The sequence below is a fragment of the Aythya marila genome (genome assembly GCF_965140915.1).
Source record: "Aythya marila genome assembly, chromosome: 1".
Classification (NCBI taxonomy): domain Eukaryota; kingdom Metazoa; phylum Chordata; class Aves; order Anseriformes; family Anatidae; genus Aythya; species Aythya marila.
The window spans coordinates 175,667,666-175,685,561 of record NC_139042.1 but is presented as its reverse complement, the minus strand read 5'-3'; the positions used below and the strand labels follow the sequence as shown (position 1 = coordinate 175,685,561).

Here is a 17,896-nt window from a genome sequence, read left to right as displayed (position 1 = left end):
TTGTGGACCAGCCAAGACAACTTCAGTACTCGAACAAATAAAAATAATTGTGTTTATAAATAACCAAAAGGATTAGCAGTAGCTATTGTATTTATCAAAAACGTTATGATAAATTCTTCTAGTTTCCCTGTACTGAGGAAACAGAATTTATGAATAAAGGAAATGCAACAGATGTCTTATCCTGACTTGCGTAGGGCTTATAGCGCAGTTTCCAATTAACTTTTCATCAGCAAGTTAAAAAGAAACTAGAAACAAGTGTGAAAAAGATTAGCTAGACATCTTTAGAAGTAATTACCATGGTCTGATTCCAAACTAAAAAGATGTATTGAATGAGACATGTCACCTTTGAAATCTATCTGCTATTCAAAATATTTTATTCACAAAGAAAAAAATAGATGTGCAGATGTCAGAGGTTGGGAAGAGTACTACACATGTTGGAGAACAGCATCAGATCTCAGAGTGATCTAGAAAAATGAAGGCAATGGTTTAGAAAAAGGAAAGCTGCAATTCATGGGAAACAAATGCAAAGTTCTACGTTTGGCCAGAGATGCATGGGATGAAAAGTGACAAGTTAAAAAGCATATTTTTTTTTTATTAAGCAAAGGATCTCGAAGATTATAGTCAATGACAAGTTGAAACAATAGATTTATTTTTTTGGGGGGGAGGGGAGGAGGCAAGAGACAGGACAGACATGGACAACAGCAACAACATAAGTTAAATTGGAATGTATTAACTGCTGCGTTATCCATATGCATCTAAGGTATTCCTTCCACACTGTTCAGCCTAGGCTATGCTTCTGCTAAAACCTTGTGTTTGGGGAATTTTCTTATTTTTTAAAAAAATTAAACTAATGTAAACAGCTTAAGAATTTATTAAATTAATTTTGCCTTTTTTTTTTTTCCAAAAACAAAACAAAACCTCGAAAAAATCCAAGTGTATGAAGAAACCTGAACACCTGATCCATACAGAATGGTTTAGAAAAAGGGGTATTTTTACTCCAAAGAGAAGTATGTTACCAGCAGACCTTCTTCAGATCTGCAAGGAAAAGAATACACCATCAACTCCGAAAAACAGTTGAATACCTCTTGGGCTTCAATTGTTACAAGGTAACTGTAGGTAAGGTTATAAGGAAAACCTTATTTCACAAGCAGTTATGTGCAGGGATAGAAGGTCTAGGAAAGTCTGTAGTTTCCATAGAGATCTGACAAATGAATATTAGAAATGGAGGAGGAGTTGATCTTGACTTGCTACAGTAGCATAAGCAATCTTATTTCCTTTCAGTCCTTCTTTCAGTGTTTCTTGTAATTTATTTTAAGAAAACAAATAATATATGCACAGATTAGGAAATACTGTAAAGGTAAAACAGAATATGGCAAGTCAAGATTTAACATTTTGATACAGTATTGATGAACAAGTAAGAAACAGTTTAAAACAAAAGAAAATGGATGAGGGATTCAAAGAAAATTTAGATATATCCAATACTAATTTTCTTTAGACACAGATAATGGAATTCATGTGAGTATATTAAACATCTATGTCTTATCATCCAGCTTCTCCTTACCATCAGTGGAACGAAATTCACATTTCTTGGTAACAAATCATCTTACCCAAAAGAAGATGTCCAAAATAAGCATATGAATGATAGTAAATAAAAGTGACTCTTTCTCTTCTTTAAAGATATTCATCTTAAAGGGGCTAAGGATGACTAATGCAGATGTACAATGTCTAGAGTTGGATGAGACGGGTCACTATTGTCATTATTGTTATAAATCACAACCTGATCAAACATCCACTGCTTAACTTACTTCCCAATAGAAAGCCTCTCCATATCCCCTCATCAAAATCCATTAACTAAAGAACAACAAACTCTCATAATCACAAGTATTGCTATATATACTCTATTTCTCCTTGAACAACAACAAAAAAAAAAAAATGAATAACCAGGCAAGACTAGCATTAAAGGAGACAAATCTCTTAGGAAAATAGAAATATAACCACACAAGTTTTTTCTCCATAAATATTTGTGCAATGTCCACCACCCCTCAAAATAAGTTACAGTAATCCCTGGCTCAGAGTATTTTGTAGCTGATACAATACATGAAAAGGGGAAAATGACCGCATTCCTAATGCTGGGAAAGCCTTTTCTTACACTAAATTGCTTATATTAAGCATATTCTATCATACGCAGCACAGGAAAAAGAACACAACCTGAAAGATCTCTTCTTTGGTTCGGTACATACCATTCATCATTTGAAAATATATTTTTTAATCAATAGTTTCCTGGATTTTTCTATTGATAGTTGCCTGGCTTTCAAAGTACTAACACCATTTTCTGCAATGGCAACCACAAATAAATAGATAGCAACAGCTTCCAGAAAAACAGACTCAGGAAAATAAATACAGTTCAGTAGAATTTGTTCAATGGAAGATTATCATAATTAAGGCCAGAAAAAAAAACACCATCTAAAGAAAAGCAGAATTCAACATATTTTTCTGAGTACAAAATGCAATCTAAGAATTTTCCAAAATTCCATCACTAGCCACACAAGCTACTCCACTATTTTTGCAACTGATGTTTGAAAACAGCTGGTCAGATATTCCTTAAAAGAAAGTAATAGTTGAGACTGTGATTTTTTTTCTCCAGATGTACTCGGCATTGCATAAACATTCCTGAAATGCAAGTAGATTCAAAGTGCAAGAAATGCAGATTTCAGTCTCATGTAAAGTGGAGAATTTTAATTAGACAGGATGTTTCTAAATGCCAAGCTGAACCAAATTGAAGCTGCTTTCTCCTATTTTGGGTCTCCACCCAGTTGTGTTTTCTTTGATGCCCACTAAATGAAGCCCATATGCATCTATTAAAAGAAGAAAGGCATTCTCTCAATAGACTTAAAAAATGAGAAATCCTTCAGATACAGTACAAATGTTTTTAAAATGGCACTTCTAGCAAAGCTTCAGAAGTACATTTCTCAGACAGGGTCTTCAAAGGCTTCTACATCGTAACACCCCAAAGCAGATGACATTTCAGTATTTAGAATGTGACACATTCACTTGTGACACATCCTAACAGTATGCTTGTATGTTATACCCCCTTGCTTCTACTTAATTTAAATAACGCTAAACATTGATTTGTAGTATGACTACATTATTAAAATATCCATGCAGGAAAACACCTGTATCAATGGGTAAAATTATATTTACTTCAATTTTTAAGGAGGACAGATGTTCTGTATTATCCATTAGATTTGTAATAAATTCATGATCTTTTGTGAATATAAACAACATTAACTCCTGTGGATCTGCTCCTTAAATGTTTACATATGACACACAGGTGTAAAAATAAATCCACAGAGAAGTCCTTAAAACATCAGGATACACTTCAACATACCCATTTTCTCCCACATCTAAATTAGCCACTGGCAAGAAAAAAAGCAATTGTTGCCATGCCTACGTGAAAGAAAAGCATAGGTTCTAGTGGAACAATCTTTTTTTTTTTTTTTTTTTTTGATATCAGAACACAAACACTTGAAAAAGTCAAACTGAAATTTAAAGTAGGACTATACCTGAAACTTCACATGGTTTATGGGATTTCTGATACTTTTTATTAAATTCTTCATGCCTGTATATAAGATGTGGTTTGTTATGCTCATCTTCATGTTCACCTCCATCCGTTTTCATGAGAGGTTCTAAAAAATATTCACCATCATGTGTTTTAAAGGTGCCCATCTGAAAGTAAGAGAAGTAATTGATTTAATTTGCACTAAAATACCAATATAAAAGCAATTCTATTGGAAGTAAACAATTTAAAATAGTATTTTTAGAATAATAGAAATAAATTTGCACGAGACAGAGGAAACTTCAGAAAAGCTGTAGAGGTGGAAGCTGGAAGTAAGGCAAAGTTTCTCTTTCAGAATCTGGTCCCACCAGTGTAAACCATAACAAAGACTACCTTAGGTATTACATATTACATAAACATATGTAAACTTTATACAGAGTTAATGCAACAAAGATCAGAGAAGTCAAAACAATCTAGGCATACCCAAGCAAGATCACCTGGGAAACTGTGCAGAAGGGAGTGGAAGCCATCAAGAAATTCAGGATTTGTGTTGTCTGAGTTCTAGATGAGGCCTTCCTGTCCTTTATATCATTGACATTTTTATTCTAAACTTGCATTTTGTCCACATATTAGCAACAGTGTTAACCGGCTATTCTTTTCAGTATTTTTAAAAGACTGAAACTAGTTTCAGGAATTCAGAGTTGACAGTTTCATAAATATGTTTCTTCTCTCGCTTTTTTTTTTTTTCCTCCTAGGGGACACACATGGTTAACTATGTACTGGGAACCAAAGAAACTTGATTACCAACCAAAGCACTGGCATACATACAAAGGAAAAGAACAGAAATTAAGCTCCTTTTCCCACCACCCCATAATCCATTAAATTACAAAACCCTAACATGGAATCTCGTCCTTCTCTCTGCACTTCTAACAAAAAATCATGGTTTCCTATGGCTTTAGTGCCATATTTCAGAAGATTATGAAAAGATGTGAAACAAAAGATGTGTAACTAGCAGAGGCAAGGACAGGAGTAAGCCTTGCTTAGAAACTACACAGCAACAAATGAGGACATAGTTTTATAAAACACAATTGAGGCTAGTGCAGTTACTAGAAGGAGGAAAAAACGTGAGAATTTCAGTTTTTTTTTTCTCAGAAAGAGTGGGTGCACTTCATCCTGCTGACTGTTTTGTCGTACTAGTGAGGCATTTTATCCATTAAGAGAACAGCAAACATTTACATTTTATGGATTAAGAGATTAGGTATTCAAGTCAACCTTGCAAATGAAGAGTGAGTGGCAGTGCAAGGTATGTAAGAATAGATGTGAGAACTGTTTTGTTTTGTTTTCCAGCAGCCTACAGAAGTCTTTTAAAATCTGCTGCAGGCTACTTTTGTAACCAGGGCATTACACCTGAATTATATTATCCCCTTGAATTCAGGGCCCATCTAGCAGTGGCCAGTTTTCTGTTTTTAAAAGACTGTTACATTTCAGGTACATGTCAGACTATCTGTAATCCTACCTGTTAAGTATCATCCAAAATTGTAAACACACCATGGTTGGAGCCTCTGCATCATCTTTGTCGTAGCATGGAAAAGAGTCCCAACCTCACTAAATATTCCCCCTCAAGACTTGTAAAAATCTCATTTCAGTAGAAACCCTTTCCCCCCTCCCTCAGTTTCAAACATTTAAATTGTTTTCATGCTGGATCCTGAATGTGTTCAGAACAGTCTCTTCACACATGTGTTTTCAGGACATGTTGTTAACAGAGGACTGCAGACTGAGTGCACAGGGAATGCTATCTACCGTCATGAGAAGGGTCTCCAAAACCTAGGGTCTCTTGAAAACAGCTATGCTACAGCTTGTCAGTTAGACCAAAGTAGGTGAAACTTTCTGGGCAAAATGACAGGGACATATCCTATCCATAAAGGACAAAGCAGTAAGAAGGGATGCTAAGACTCACATTGATGCTTTTATTTGAATTGTCCAAGTCCAAACCACCCAAGCAGCATAAGTTCAGGTGCATAAGATTTGTGAACAAACATGCTAATTAATTCTTTTCTCCTGGCATATCCTAAGCCCTATTTTTAGGTAACAGAGTCTTTTTTATTATTATGATTATTTTTAAGATTTAATAAGAGCAAAACCTTTACTGCTGCTACTTTATTCCCCCATGTACATTTTATTTTCTTCCTACTCCTAACAGCTAGAGCAGGTTCTTTATTGGCTTCTTCCATGGCTTTTCCAATTAACAGGCTTTCAGATCTTACAAAGAAATGGTTTCAGCTATGACAAACATACCAAGTATGAGAATAATAGCACAGAACTAACAAGGAAAGAGTTTGTGCTGCATTTTCAGGCTCATCAAAAAAAAAAAAAAAAAAAAAAAAGAGAGAGAGAAATTCAAGAACAAGGGTTTATATCTCTACTATTTCATACTCAAAAAAATAATAATAAAAAATTACTAAGATGTTTTTGAGTGAGATCAATAACTTTGAAAACTCCACTCAGCTTCCTGACCCTGTACTCAGTCAAATGCTACAAGTGGCACACTACCTAGGAATTCAGAATTACATTTTTGAATGCATTGACCTACCCAGTTCATAGAGAGAGTCAGCACGAGGCATCATGGCAAACCCAAGTCAGTCTAACATTGCTGATTTCCCCTCTTCTCTTCGGGCACTCCCACACTGCACTTCATCACCAGCAATGCAAAGTGCACCGACGCCTTTCTGGGTAAAATCTATGCCTCCTATCAAGGAAAATTATTTTTCAAGCAAAATAGCAAGGGTTACCTGGGAACAGAGAATGATTTCTCCTGAAAATAAATACATAAATAAATAAAAAGCTTTGTATCAGCAAAAGCTAACTGCAAAACCAGACTCTCAGGCACCTCAGAAGGCTCTCTGATGCCTGCCTATCCCATGGGGCCTAACTATAAATACACAATATCAAATGCCTGGCAACATCTGGGCATAACTTTCATCACCTTATAGTTTAAATATTTCAGTCAGAACTCATACAAGTATCTTCTTAACTGAAATCCAGAATCCTGTCCTAACAGTCAACACATTGAAGACATCTAGGGAAAATAGGCAGGTAATTTTCCCTCTTACAAGCTACTCAGAAGTAGCAGTAACTGTGCTTACCTCTAGGTTACATTAAATAGAGAAAATGCCTAGAAAGCAAAGGAACAAATTCTCTTTTGTTAAAAACAGCAAAGAAAAAAAGAATACATCATAAGCTTACAACCCAAGAAGTTTGGACAGACAGCTGGAAGGGAGGAATCCTCCATTACATTTCATGCCTTCAGAATTGTTCTTAGTTTTTTCTCTCCTCAACAGGATATGGATACACAAGCAGTAACTACTGCCATTGACTGGTTAGGAACACCTCCCAGCAGCAGCCCATGATAACTGTTTTGTTGCACATCCCCTGTGCAAGTTCAAGTGAACTCTTAGTATTGCAAGTGAAAACACAAAGGGTAAGAGACAAAAAAAGTGATCTGAATTAAGAACAGAGTAATATATCTGTAATTTAAAACCCAAGCAAACATCACAACTTATTTAACAAACACCAGTGAAATAAATTTGGAGTGGAATACTGAACTAACAAAAATCCAAGCTTTGGGAGACAGCAATACCCATATGTGATTGCAGTCAGATTAATGAGTGGAAACCAGCATCTCAGAACGCAACTCTGTCAAAAGAAAAAGTTAAGAGAAGCTAAGCTTAAAACCACCAATATCAATTCTTAAACTAAAGCTGGATTTTGATTAGCTACACATGGTTTTCTCCTTGTTTGCCGAGCACAGAGGTCTACAAACTACGCTGTTCTGCCTGGTGTGCAGTCCTTCATTCACAAAAGCAATGCTTCTTCTGGTGACAGATCCTGCAGATACAAATGGAACCGTTACTGTGAGTTAGACTCACAAGGAAGAGGGCTGTGGGATCCAAATGAAAAATACTTTGGTAAAAACAAATAAACCAAACAAAGTCACTTAGATGTACAGAGGCAGGTTGTTGAAACAGGAGCCCAAGCATTTGCAGGAAATGAAATCAGAAATGAACTGGATTTACTTATCAGCCACAGATGCCTCTCAAATCATGTAACAAGAAATCTGCCCTAAACATTCTATTTCTGTTCTCAGATAAAGAGGGAAAAGTACATTTAAAAGATCTCTTCAGTGGAAGTGGAATACAAAATTGAAAACAGTCTCTTGCACATCATAAATAAGTGGTCCAAAGAAAGTAGGAAAGAGTGAGCACTACCCAGAGCTGTGTGCGTATGCACAGATTTGAGGAAATTTATGAGAAAGCCCACATGAGAAAGAGAATTTATTTCTTGGATTTAAAATCTTCTGGATGAGCTAGACACATTATATTGAATCAAGGTTCAATGGATCGATGCAGCTACTCACTCTCTATGGTACGTCTCCATGGTTTAAAGTGGCTTAAAAGTCCATAGTCTTAATCAATGCGTTTGCTCTATTCCAAGAGTAGTAGAAATAAGTATTGCAGAATTTATGGTTGAAGTACAGACCATACCCATATACAAATTACATCCTTGTGCATAATGGCAACTTGGAAGAACACATGGAAGACATAAGGGATATACAGCAGGTTTCAGAAACATGGAATTAATCTTAATATGTCCAACAGCAAAATTGGAAAGATTTCAGAAAAATGCTAACCAAATGACTGAAGTTCTGGAAAACATGACTCCAAACTGGCAGACTCCCTCCCAGGTGAGCTCTGCTCCTACACTTAAGTATTTTCCATGCCCTCATAGCAGAGCTTCTCAACTCCAGCTCAAAATCTGCAAGTAGTTTACAGCACAGGTACTTTCTCAGTCAAAGTAAGCTAAAAAATACCTTTCTTATGTATTATTCTCTCTCTCTCGTTCAGTGTTGTGTTAATTCAAAACTCTTCTGAATAATGTGAGAAGCCCTTCACCCTTCTCTGCCTGTTCCACTGTTACGTTTTCTAATGAAAGACTTGAGAAGAATAGCCTAATTAGTTCACTGAAGGAAAAAAAGCATTAGAGGTTATCTGATCATGGTACAGTGCCAACATCTGGAAGAGAGATTTCTACCAGAAAATAAAGTAGAAGCACAATAAGATGTAGTGGTTGCCAGCTCATTTATGAAAACTACAGATAATAAAGGAAATAGTAATAAAATAGTAAAAAATATACCATCTAAACAACATTAAAAAATCTGCCTAGCAGTGAAAAAATGTTATCTGGTGGAACACCTTTTTAGGAGTGATTAGAAGCACCATTACATTTCAAGCTCTTAAAGACTGATAGAATAAAGTGCTAAAAAAAGAATGGGGAAGAATATTTAATCATCATTTGAATTGTATGATCTGACTTTATATTTCCTCATAAATTTCTGTGACACTAATGTTTTCTGTGACACTAGGATTTCATTAGTAGATAGAAATCATACCTTTGGTGTACTAAATCACACGTGTAAACAGAATTAGTAAAGCCATCCATCCTTGCTCAGAAGTATCCTCATCTGGGAAGACAGGTCCCTTGTCACTGGCTGAATACAAATTCCAATTTGGAATTACATAATTAAGATCCACGTAAAATCCTGAAGGGCTCTTACCTACTAGTGTGTTTAGATCATGCCTGATCTAACCATACTGAAAACTGTAGTCTTGGACCCAGTGCCCTAGCAGCCCCCCAACAGGTTACTTCCACTCAGGAACACACAAATAAGACCAAATTTCTGTTCTGCATAACAGCCTAGGGGAAAGCCTGTACATGTGGGAAGTGGAAAACCCAGTGGTAGGTACCCTGAGCATCTCTTGGTAAGACTATTCCAGACAACAACAAGCCTGGCTGAAGCCAAGTAAAATGGCATTTCTGAAGTTTCTAAATACAGTCTGGAGTAACAGACTAACTAAATAGCGGAGAACTTAGAGTGTTAGAGTTACTATAGAGTGTTATAGTAACAATCTCAAGGACAGCTGGAAAAAGCAGGAAGAAAAGCCTGCAGGGATCGCAGCAACTAACAAGATTCATTGGAGTGGAAGGAAATGAGAGGGCCAGTTTATTTATTGTTACCTTTATATAAAATTTACAGTGAACTAGTCAGACAAATTGATTTTTTAAGAATGTAACAGCTTTTGCCACTGAAACATTACAGATTTCATTATAGAAAAGTAGTTACTCTGTAACATCCAGTGAAACTGGAAAGTGAAGTGCACATATACACAGATTTAGTTATTTTAAACACACGTGAATAAGCTATCATAAGCTATCATCAAGCTAAGTATTCCCCTAGAACACAGACCTAAGGGATCCTCCACACGAGAGTCTGGAAGGAAACTCTACCATGTAACCTTGCCTGTCTCAGTGAATGAGAAGCAATATTGCATTTGAGATTTATCCCTGTTTAGGAAGACGGTCCTAGCTTCGATGTTTTAAGAACACGCAGAACTACCTTTCACCCTCCTGGGGAGGTGAATAGCTCCAAATGGACCTTTCAACCTCAACCTCACATACATCACCAGGCAGTTATCACTCAAGCACACATGGCTAAGGCTAGATTTTCACCTTGTTTTAGTCGATTATGCAGTAGTTACCTGGAGAACCTTTGTCAATGTATGTACACCCAGAAGGTATGGTCTCTTTTCATGGTCTAACTTTGCTACCATAACCTTGCCATTTTCTACATGAAAGTAGATCATTAAAGTAGAACTGAAGCTACTGCAGATCTGATATCTCACATGGAAAGCCCATCAACATCCCCCAAGCACGCACAATCCTGGGATCCATGACAGGTAACTGTTGACTGCCCCAGGGGGTGGAAGCATTAGTTGCAGTGGTTTAGTTCTTCTGGTGACAGAGGGCCACATGATGTGTCCTTCCTCCTCCCCTAACTCAACCAACTGCTTATGTTCATGCACAACACCCTCTGTATGCTTCCCAGAAGTTTAATTAAGCAAATCCAATCTTCTGTGACTGCACAAAGCCTTCCAGCAAGTCCACCTGTGTCACAAACACAAACCAATTAAAAATTGTGATCTGTAAAAAGTAGCAGTGCGACGAGGCCACAGCCATCAGAAAAATTTATCTGACAAATAGAATGTGCTCAAGAAGCTGTCAGGAAAGAAGGCTTCCAGACACAGGATGTGGGCAAAAGGCAGAACAGAGATTGCTGAACATCTTATGTCAAGGATGCTAAGCCACCTGGGACACACCTAGAGGAAGGAAAGTTCTTGTAGAACGGCTGGTCAAAAGAGTAGACACACACATACTCAGAGCCTACTGTTTCTGATAAACATTTTCTGTGACAGACCTTCAGCTGTACAATTCCCACCCCCATATGTTTTCTTAGTTTAAAGTTTCATTAATTCTGCCTGTATTTGCTGGTCTGTGCTGGTCCCTGTGTAGAAAACAAACCAAAGTAAGAAAGACAAAAATTGCAATGAAATGAAGTCCACAGCAAAAGACAATGCAAAAGCCAAAGCAAAAGAAGAAATAATCAGAGAGAAAAGAAGAGAATAAAAAAATAAAGAAAGGTTAAAATGAAGAGATTTTTGTACTCTATTGCTACACAGATCCTTCCACTGTAGAGAAGGTGGAGTTCAACCTACTTCCTAATATGTTTTCATTCTGTTTAGCTAAAAAATGTTACTTGAACAATCAAAAAAAATATCTTTTACAGAAGGTCCTTATACCTGAACTCATTTCATGCTTGTGAGGGATAAAGTAAGCTCAAGGGGCTATAGTGGTAGCACTGATTTTTTTTTGTTGTTACATTGCAGGGCTTCAGGGCTAGAGGACTCACCTTGTACACCTATATGACAAGTGAAACCAGAACTATTAAGTAGAAGTCGTCGGGTCAGTCTGTCAGCACTAATAAGACTTGGTTTGTCCAAACAAGAAGTGATTCTCTTGACATTTTAACATGACTTATTCCTTGTTTATGATGCAATCTCTACATTAAGATAAAATCTACAGACACTAGTATGTGGCGAAGATTTATAAACGTGACCTGAATGCTGGAAACTAATTTGCCTTTCAGATTTAGAAGGCAACTTTTTTGAAGTGGCAGCTGCTAAGTTGCATTAAGGTAAGCATATCTTTCAGTTACAAGTGTTAAATGTTCTCTTTGGTAATAAATCACTGTAGTTTAACTCACTGAAGCTACCAGTACCACACAGCACAAAACAATGGAGGCCAGAACGATAATGGGAAGGAGGAGTACATTACCTACATTACAACTGCAAAAGAAGCTATATGCTGACTATACTAGTAATAGTTTATAGCTCCTGCACAATTGATTTTTTAAACCAAAAAAATAGAATTTCATTAAAATAAATTCCAGAACTGCCTACTTTCCCTAAAAAAAAGGACCATTGTAGTTATATGCAGCAGACAGAATTGTTTTCAAGAACTCCCAAAAAGGTGATCCGATAATCCCCAATAATAAAAAATAAGCACAGCCTTTTGTACTGAGCATATTTTAAAGATCCACTTCAGTTCACTTCTACATGGAGAATGGCAAGAATATGAGCTTGATGTGCAATAAAGGGGCTTCCTTGAACTCCTGAGGGAGGAAGAAGTTTGTCATGCAGACGTCACTACTCTGCAGAAGCTACATTAGAACAAAGCAGCCCTGCCTTCCTGGACTGCAGGAAGCTGATCTGCAAATCCACGCAAGAAGAAAATGCACATGTACTCCTAATTTTTGCCAGTCACTTAGCATGTGATGTTTCTCTATACCCCAGAGACTGGGGGGTCCCTAGACCCCAGAGACACCCAAAGAAATGTTGGTTTCTTCTTTACTTAACTTCCCTTCTCACAGTAGAATCACATCAAATACCTTTGGCATTTAGGCATTCTCCCAGTTCACAAAAACAAATTTTAGCTGTCCCCAGAGTCTGGCAACACATCCCTGACCTCCAAGGAAGAATACCAGGCTTCTCAAGGGACTAAACAATTTCTTCTATAGCATTCAGGATAAAAAGCAAAATAACTTCAAAAAGCTCTTTTTTTCTTTTTTTTTCTTTTTTTTTTCTTTTTTTTTTTCTTTTTTTTTTTTTTTATCTCCTGAGCGTGTTGTTAACCCAAGGCTTGTTCCAGTTAAAACTCATTATATCTGCCTCACATCTAGATACTTTACTCATTGATATTTGTCAATCAATTTGTAGCCTATGTTATTGAAAGTTAAATTAAGCGTTTTTACCTCTGATTTTGCTGTCTGGATAATGTTTGAGAGGTCACTTTAGTCCACATGAATCCAGTGACATCCTCAGCAGATCTTGTTTCCCATGTCTGTAGGAAGTTAAAGCTGACCAATGCAGTAAAAGCAAAAAAAGATATAGAACTTAGGAAAATAAAGTGAAATAGAGTTTGAAATTTCAAAAATTACTCTCAAGATATAAGAAATATGCCTGTATGTGATCAGATGTTCAGCTAGGCACTCAGGCCATCACTCCAAATGACCTTCTGCCTTTGACAGCCTCCCGAACTTCCCTAATTACAGACTCCCTCCTACCAATTACTACAGGCTCCCCGCTGACCTTTTAACCTCCCTTTGCCATTTGCATCCCTGAACCCAGGGCACACTCTGAAATGTAACACAACAAAACTGCATACAGGGTGTCAGGAGCCATTAAGCAAAACTCCACCGGTACTCTGGGCCGTACATGCTCTTGGCACACTCAGAAAAAGGCTTAACTGAGGGTGAAAAGGGAAAGCAGAGCTTGAGGGGGAGAACACAACCTGAGAATGCAAACAAGAGGAGAAGGAACTTGGGAACCAGCAGTGCAGCTGCCAATGCAGGCAGTGCAGAGGTTGGGGACAGGTGCCTACAGCATACAATGAGCGAGTGCAAGTACCTAGTTTAACTTCAGATCACTCTCAGGCAGATCTTCAGAGCAAATTTTTAAGATTCCATTGTTAATTTTCCTGTATATTTTCCCCAAGTCCACAATCCTTTTTTCATCCCTAGCTTTTACAGCATTGGTCTACAGCAACTGCCTCACAGATGCAAGTTTGGAAGATACAATTATACCTCGTAATTCTAAGCAACCCCTCCTATTTTAATTTCTATACACCAAGCTGAAGCTTAGCAAGGGAGAAAATGGATCTTAAGAAGAGACTGGATTTTACTTCAGATAAATATAATACAGGGTTGCTGAGTCACTATAGTCCAGTTTCTACCAACTCACAATAAATACCTCATCTTACCTCAACTGTAGTCCTTAAACCACATAAATCTTTGCATTTGTTCACAAAACAGGGTGCAGTTCAATAAAAGATAAATAACTGACCAGGTAATTTTTGAAGGTATGTTTGTTGAATGCACAAAACAAACACATTTCAAAAATCCTGAGAGAAAAAAAAAAAAAAAAAAAAAAAAAAAAGAGAGAGATATCTTTTCACTAGATTTTCTAGCCATGACAACGGTCCTTAAACATGAGGACAGCTGTGCCCAGGAGTGCAGAATGTGTTCAGGGGGGACAAGATTTCACAGAAAAAAAGAAATAAAAAATCCTCTGCCCCCCTCCTTTTATGTCCAGTCTTCCTTTTCAAAGAAGTTCCCTCCCCTGGTAGTCACAGAATCAAAAAATTGTTAGGGTTGGAAAAGACCTCCCAGATCATCCGGTGCAAACCATCCCCCTACCGCCAATGTCACCCACTGAACCATGTCCCTTTAGCACCACGTCCAGCCTTTCTTTGAACACCCCCGAGGACAAGGACTCCACCACCTCTCTGGGCAACCCGTTCCAGTGCCTGACTTTGGATGAAGAAGAACAGTAGACTGAAAGCTCTGAGTCAGGTTAGGAGCATACTCTGTGCACGTGTCAGCAACACCTCCTCGTCCTCATACAATCCCTATTTGGGAGCTACAGTCATGTACCACAAGAAGTGCACCAGCCACCATGTGAAGTTCTGCTTCATCTTCTCAAAACCTTACCAGGTTCATTAGCAAAGGGAAGGCAGCACAATGCTGGGTTGTCACAGGCTGTGCTCCCCAAGGAGTTGTCTGCCTGGGCAAAAGGTGAAACAAGCAGTGAGAGAAAGTCCTGGGAGCTCTGGGACAACAAGGACTTTGGTGGTGGTTCGGACAAGGAACTCCTAATGACAGACAGACAATAATGAAGGACATGAGGGCCAGCTGGAAGCTGCAGTGAAAGCTTACAAGGCTCATCTAGAAGAGGAAAAGGCTCAGTTAACTAGCATTCAAGGATTTCTGAGTGGAAGAATGCATGGTACAGACCACAGTATAAGTGAAGTGGAGAAAGTGACAAGAGAAGTGGGACGTTTGAACTACCACAGCTAAGAAGGTCTTGTGCTGAAGATTTGAGAACTGCTAAGTAATAGGCAGCTGGGACAGCTTTGAAGTGTGGTAGGTACGTGTTTCTCAGAGAAATGATTTTCAGCACATGCGGCTCCTTAAAGCAATAAGAAGAGATTATTTGCAGGGAGAGGATTAAAACAGGCAATAAAAGTCATGAAAGGAGAAGATTTTAAGCTTCTCATGTTTATTACAGAGTATGATGCTATCCCCAGTCCCATGGTATATGAATGAACAACAACATGAAAAGCTATTTGCAGTTATTTGTGATTCCTTCTCTTTTCTACTTCCCTTTGAGCTAGGCGTACAACATACTGAGGGCTTTGGTATAGGTTCTAGTTGGGTTTTGTATAAAGCAGGTGAAACAATGAGACCTGTTTGTAAAGAAAGGTACTTAGGCAAAACTGTGATTAATTCAGAATTACTGGTTTAGAATGCTTGCTTCTTCAGTAATTTCCACAGAATAGCCCAAGTCTAAAGGCTTCAAACTCAAAGACAAGATGGCCTTTATCCACATATCCAAGAATAAGCACTAGACAGTAGAGGTGTCTCTTGGAAGTACCATTTATTTCTGATCCTCTTTTCCACCACATGCATTGCCTTCTTTTAATATGCATCTCTCTCGCCCACACCCATCCAGCCAACTCCATTCTATCTTCTATATGCTACCAAAAAGAAACTAGATTATGATACTACTAGATTTTTTCACTTCTCAGAAATAAGTCTTGCACCTTTACATTCCTCATTGGCTGCAATAGAAACCTTGTCACAACCTCAAGTGTCATTCACAGGAAAGTTTACAACATTGTATAGTTAAGGTGTGCAACTATTTTAAAGCACTGCAAAGGAATGGCTGGTCTGGCAACAATTGTAGCTGTCACTCATCTGTCCTCAGCATTTCAATAAACAGTAATACAGTAAAGCACCAGATATCATGTCTTCACAGAATCACCTAGGTTGGAAGAGACCTCCAAGATCACCGAGTTCAACCTCTGACCTAGCACTAACCAGTCCTCCACTGAACCATATCACTAAACTCTACATCTAAGCCTCTTTTAAAGACCTCCAGGGATGGTGACTCCACCACTTCCCTGGGCAGCCTGTTCCAATGCCTAACAACCCTTTCTATACAGAAGTTCTTCCTAATATACAACCTAAACCTCCCCTGGCGCAACTTTAGCCCATTCCCCCTTGTCCTGTCACCAGGCACATGGAAGTCTTGTCTCTAGATACAAAACTATGAAATGCACCAACACAGTACAACGGCTTTGACAGACAGCTGTGTGGTACTACTGCTTCATTATACCTTTAGGAAAAAATACACAGGATACTATCAAAGTACAGTAAAGAACGTATTTCAATGGAGTTTTGATTCCTTTGCTCAATTCAATTAAGTAAAGAAGCATTTTACAGTCACACTCCCAGTGAAGTCAATAGGGATCTTCCCATTCACTTCAACAGAAAGATGATTAAAGAGCACTGCTGTGCGTCTACTGGAACATGACACATGGCTACAGGGTGACTGAAAGCACAGGAAGAAAAATATCAATACTAGTTCTTCTCTCATCATCTCAATCACCATTGTTTCGCACTCATAACCACATCACATCCATCTAGCTGCAGACACATAGCTGATGCCAACTCACAGCAGCATTTTGCTAAAACAATAGCTTACTGAGCTTCTGATGCATGGTTTTTTCCCTCCGTTATAATGCCGTGAGTGTCAAGAGTTACATCAACCAACTCTACGGCAGGCCAGCAACCGATCCTTTGAAAGCAGCGTTTGTACATCCCGCCAGAAGCGGTTCATCATGACCACACACTGCCAACGCCAAGACATTTCGCGACCGACTACTTGGAGCGATGCCCAAGAACTTACAGCTCAGCTCCGTGGCGAAGGCATCCCCCTACACTTCTTTTGGGGAGGGAAAAGAGCGTGAACAGAGACAGAAGGGAGCAACCCGGGCGCTTACCAAGCCACCGCAGATGCTGAAGACAGCCATGTGCGCCTCCTGCGCGTTGACGTGCCCGCGGTAGAAGCAGTGGCGCAGATCTGGGGTCACCTGCTCCCGCGGGGCCCCGACGTGCACCGTGGTGTACTGAGCGGCGATGAAGGCGGCATCAGCGCTCAGGTTGAGCTGGAAGACCTGCCCGTAGGCAGCCAGCTGGTAGTGCGTGCGGAAAGCCAAGGGCTGCGGCGGGTCCTCCGAGCTCCTCTTCCTCCTGCTGAAGTGATGCGTGCGAGGGAAAGCTTCGCCGAACTCATTCACCCGCACGGGCGTGACGATCTCGTAGGAGGACAGCCGCTTCACCAAGGTCTCTGCAGCGGACAGACGGACAGACGGACACTCAGCCTCCCCGGGGCAGCTCGGCAGCCACCTCCGCCCGCTCCCTGCCGCTGACAGTACCGAGCCGCACGGCTCTCCAGAAGCTCCCCCCCCTCCAGCTCCGCGGCCCCTTCCGCAGCCCCCCGGCACCCCCCGGCCGCCTCCTCCTTTGTTGCCGCTCCTTTACCTTGCCCGGGGTGGAAGCGGAGCCCCCGCGACCCGGCTCCCAGCAGGGCGAGGGGGCAGAGCACGGCCGCCAGCCACCCCGCCGCCCGCATGGCTCGCTCCGCCCGCGGCGCGCCCGGGGGCCGCTGCCTCAGCCGCTGCCACCGCTCGGCTCCCTCATGCCGCCCCCAGCTCCCCTCCTCTCCTCCTCCTCCTCTTCTCCTCCTCCTCCTCCTCCTCGGTGGGCGAGGGCGGCCCGGCCTTTCCCTTTTTCCCTCCCTCCCTCTCTCCCTCCGCCTTCCTCCTCTCCCTCGCCCCTGCCGCAGCCGCCGCAGGCGAGGCTGCCCGGCCGCCTTCAGGCGGGGGCCATCCCCGGAGCCGAGCTTCAAAGCGGGGCCGCCCCCGGGGCAGGACGGCCCCAATGGCGGAGCGCAGCCGCCCGCCGCGCAGCGCCTCCTCCGCCCGCGCCCCGCCGGCAGGCTGAGGGGGGACAGGGCCCGGCCGGCCGGCGGGGGAAAGGTGTCACTG

At 40.2% G+C, this 17,896-nt stretch overlaps 1 protein-coding gene across 2 annotated transcripts in view; it reads right to left on the bottom strand.

Annotated features, from left to right (window-relative positions):
* ADAMTS20 (ADAM metallopeptidase with thrombospondin type 1 motif 20) overlaps positions 1-17,554 on the bottom strand; it is a 96,410-nt gene extending 78,856 nt beyond the window's left edge. For both annotated transcript variants that reach the window (XM_082781352.1, XM_082781353.1), the window contains exons 1-3: positions 17,391-17,554; positions 16,850-17,196; positions 3,564-3,726 (exon numbers count right to left, since the gene is read on the bottom strand). In XM_082781352.1, coding sequence (XP_082637478.1) covers positions 3,564-3,726; positions 16,850-17,196; positions 17,391-17,481 — 601 coding nt within the window. In that variant the 5' untranslated portion in view covers positions 17,482-17,554. The remainder of the gene's footprint in view (positions 1-3,563; positions 3,727-16,849; positions 17,197-17,390) is intronic.
* Positions 17,555-17,896: the final 342 nt, after the last annotated feature.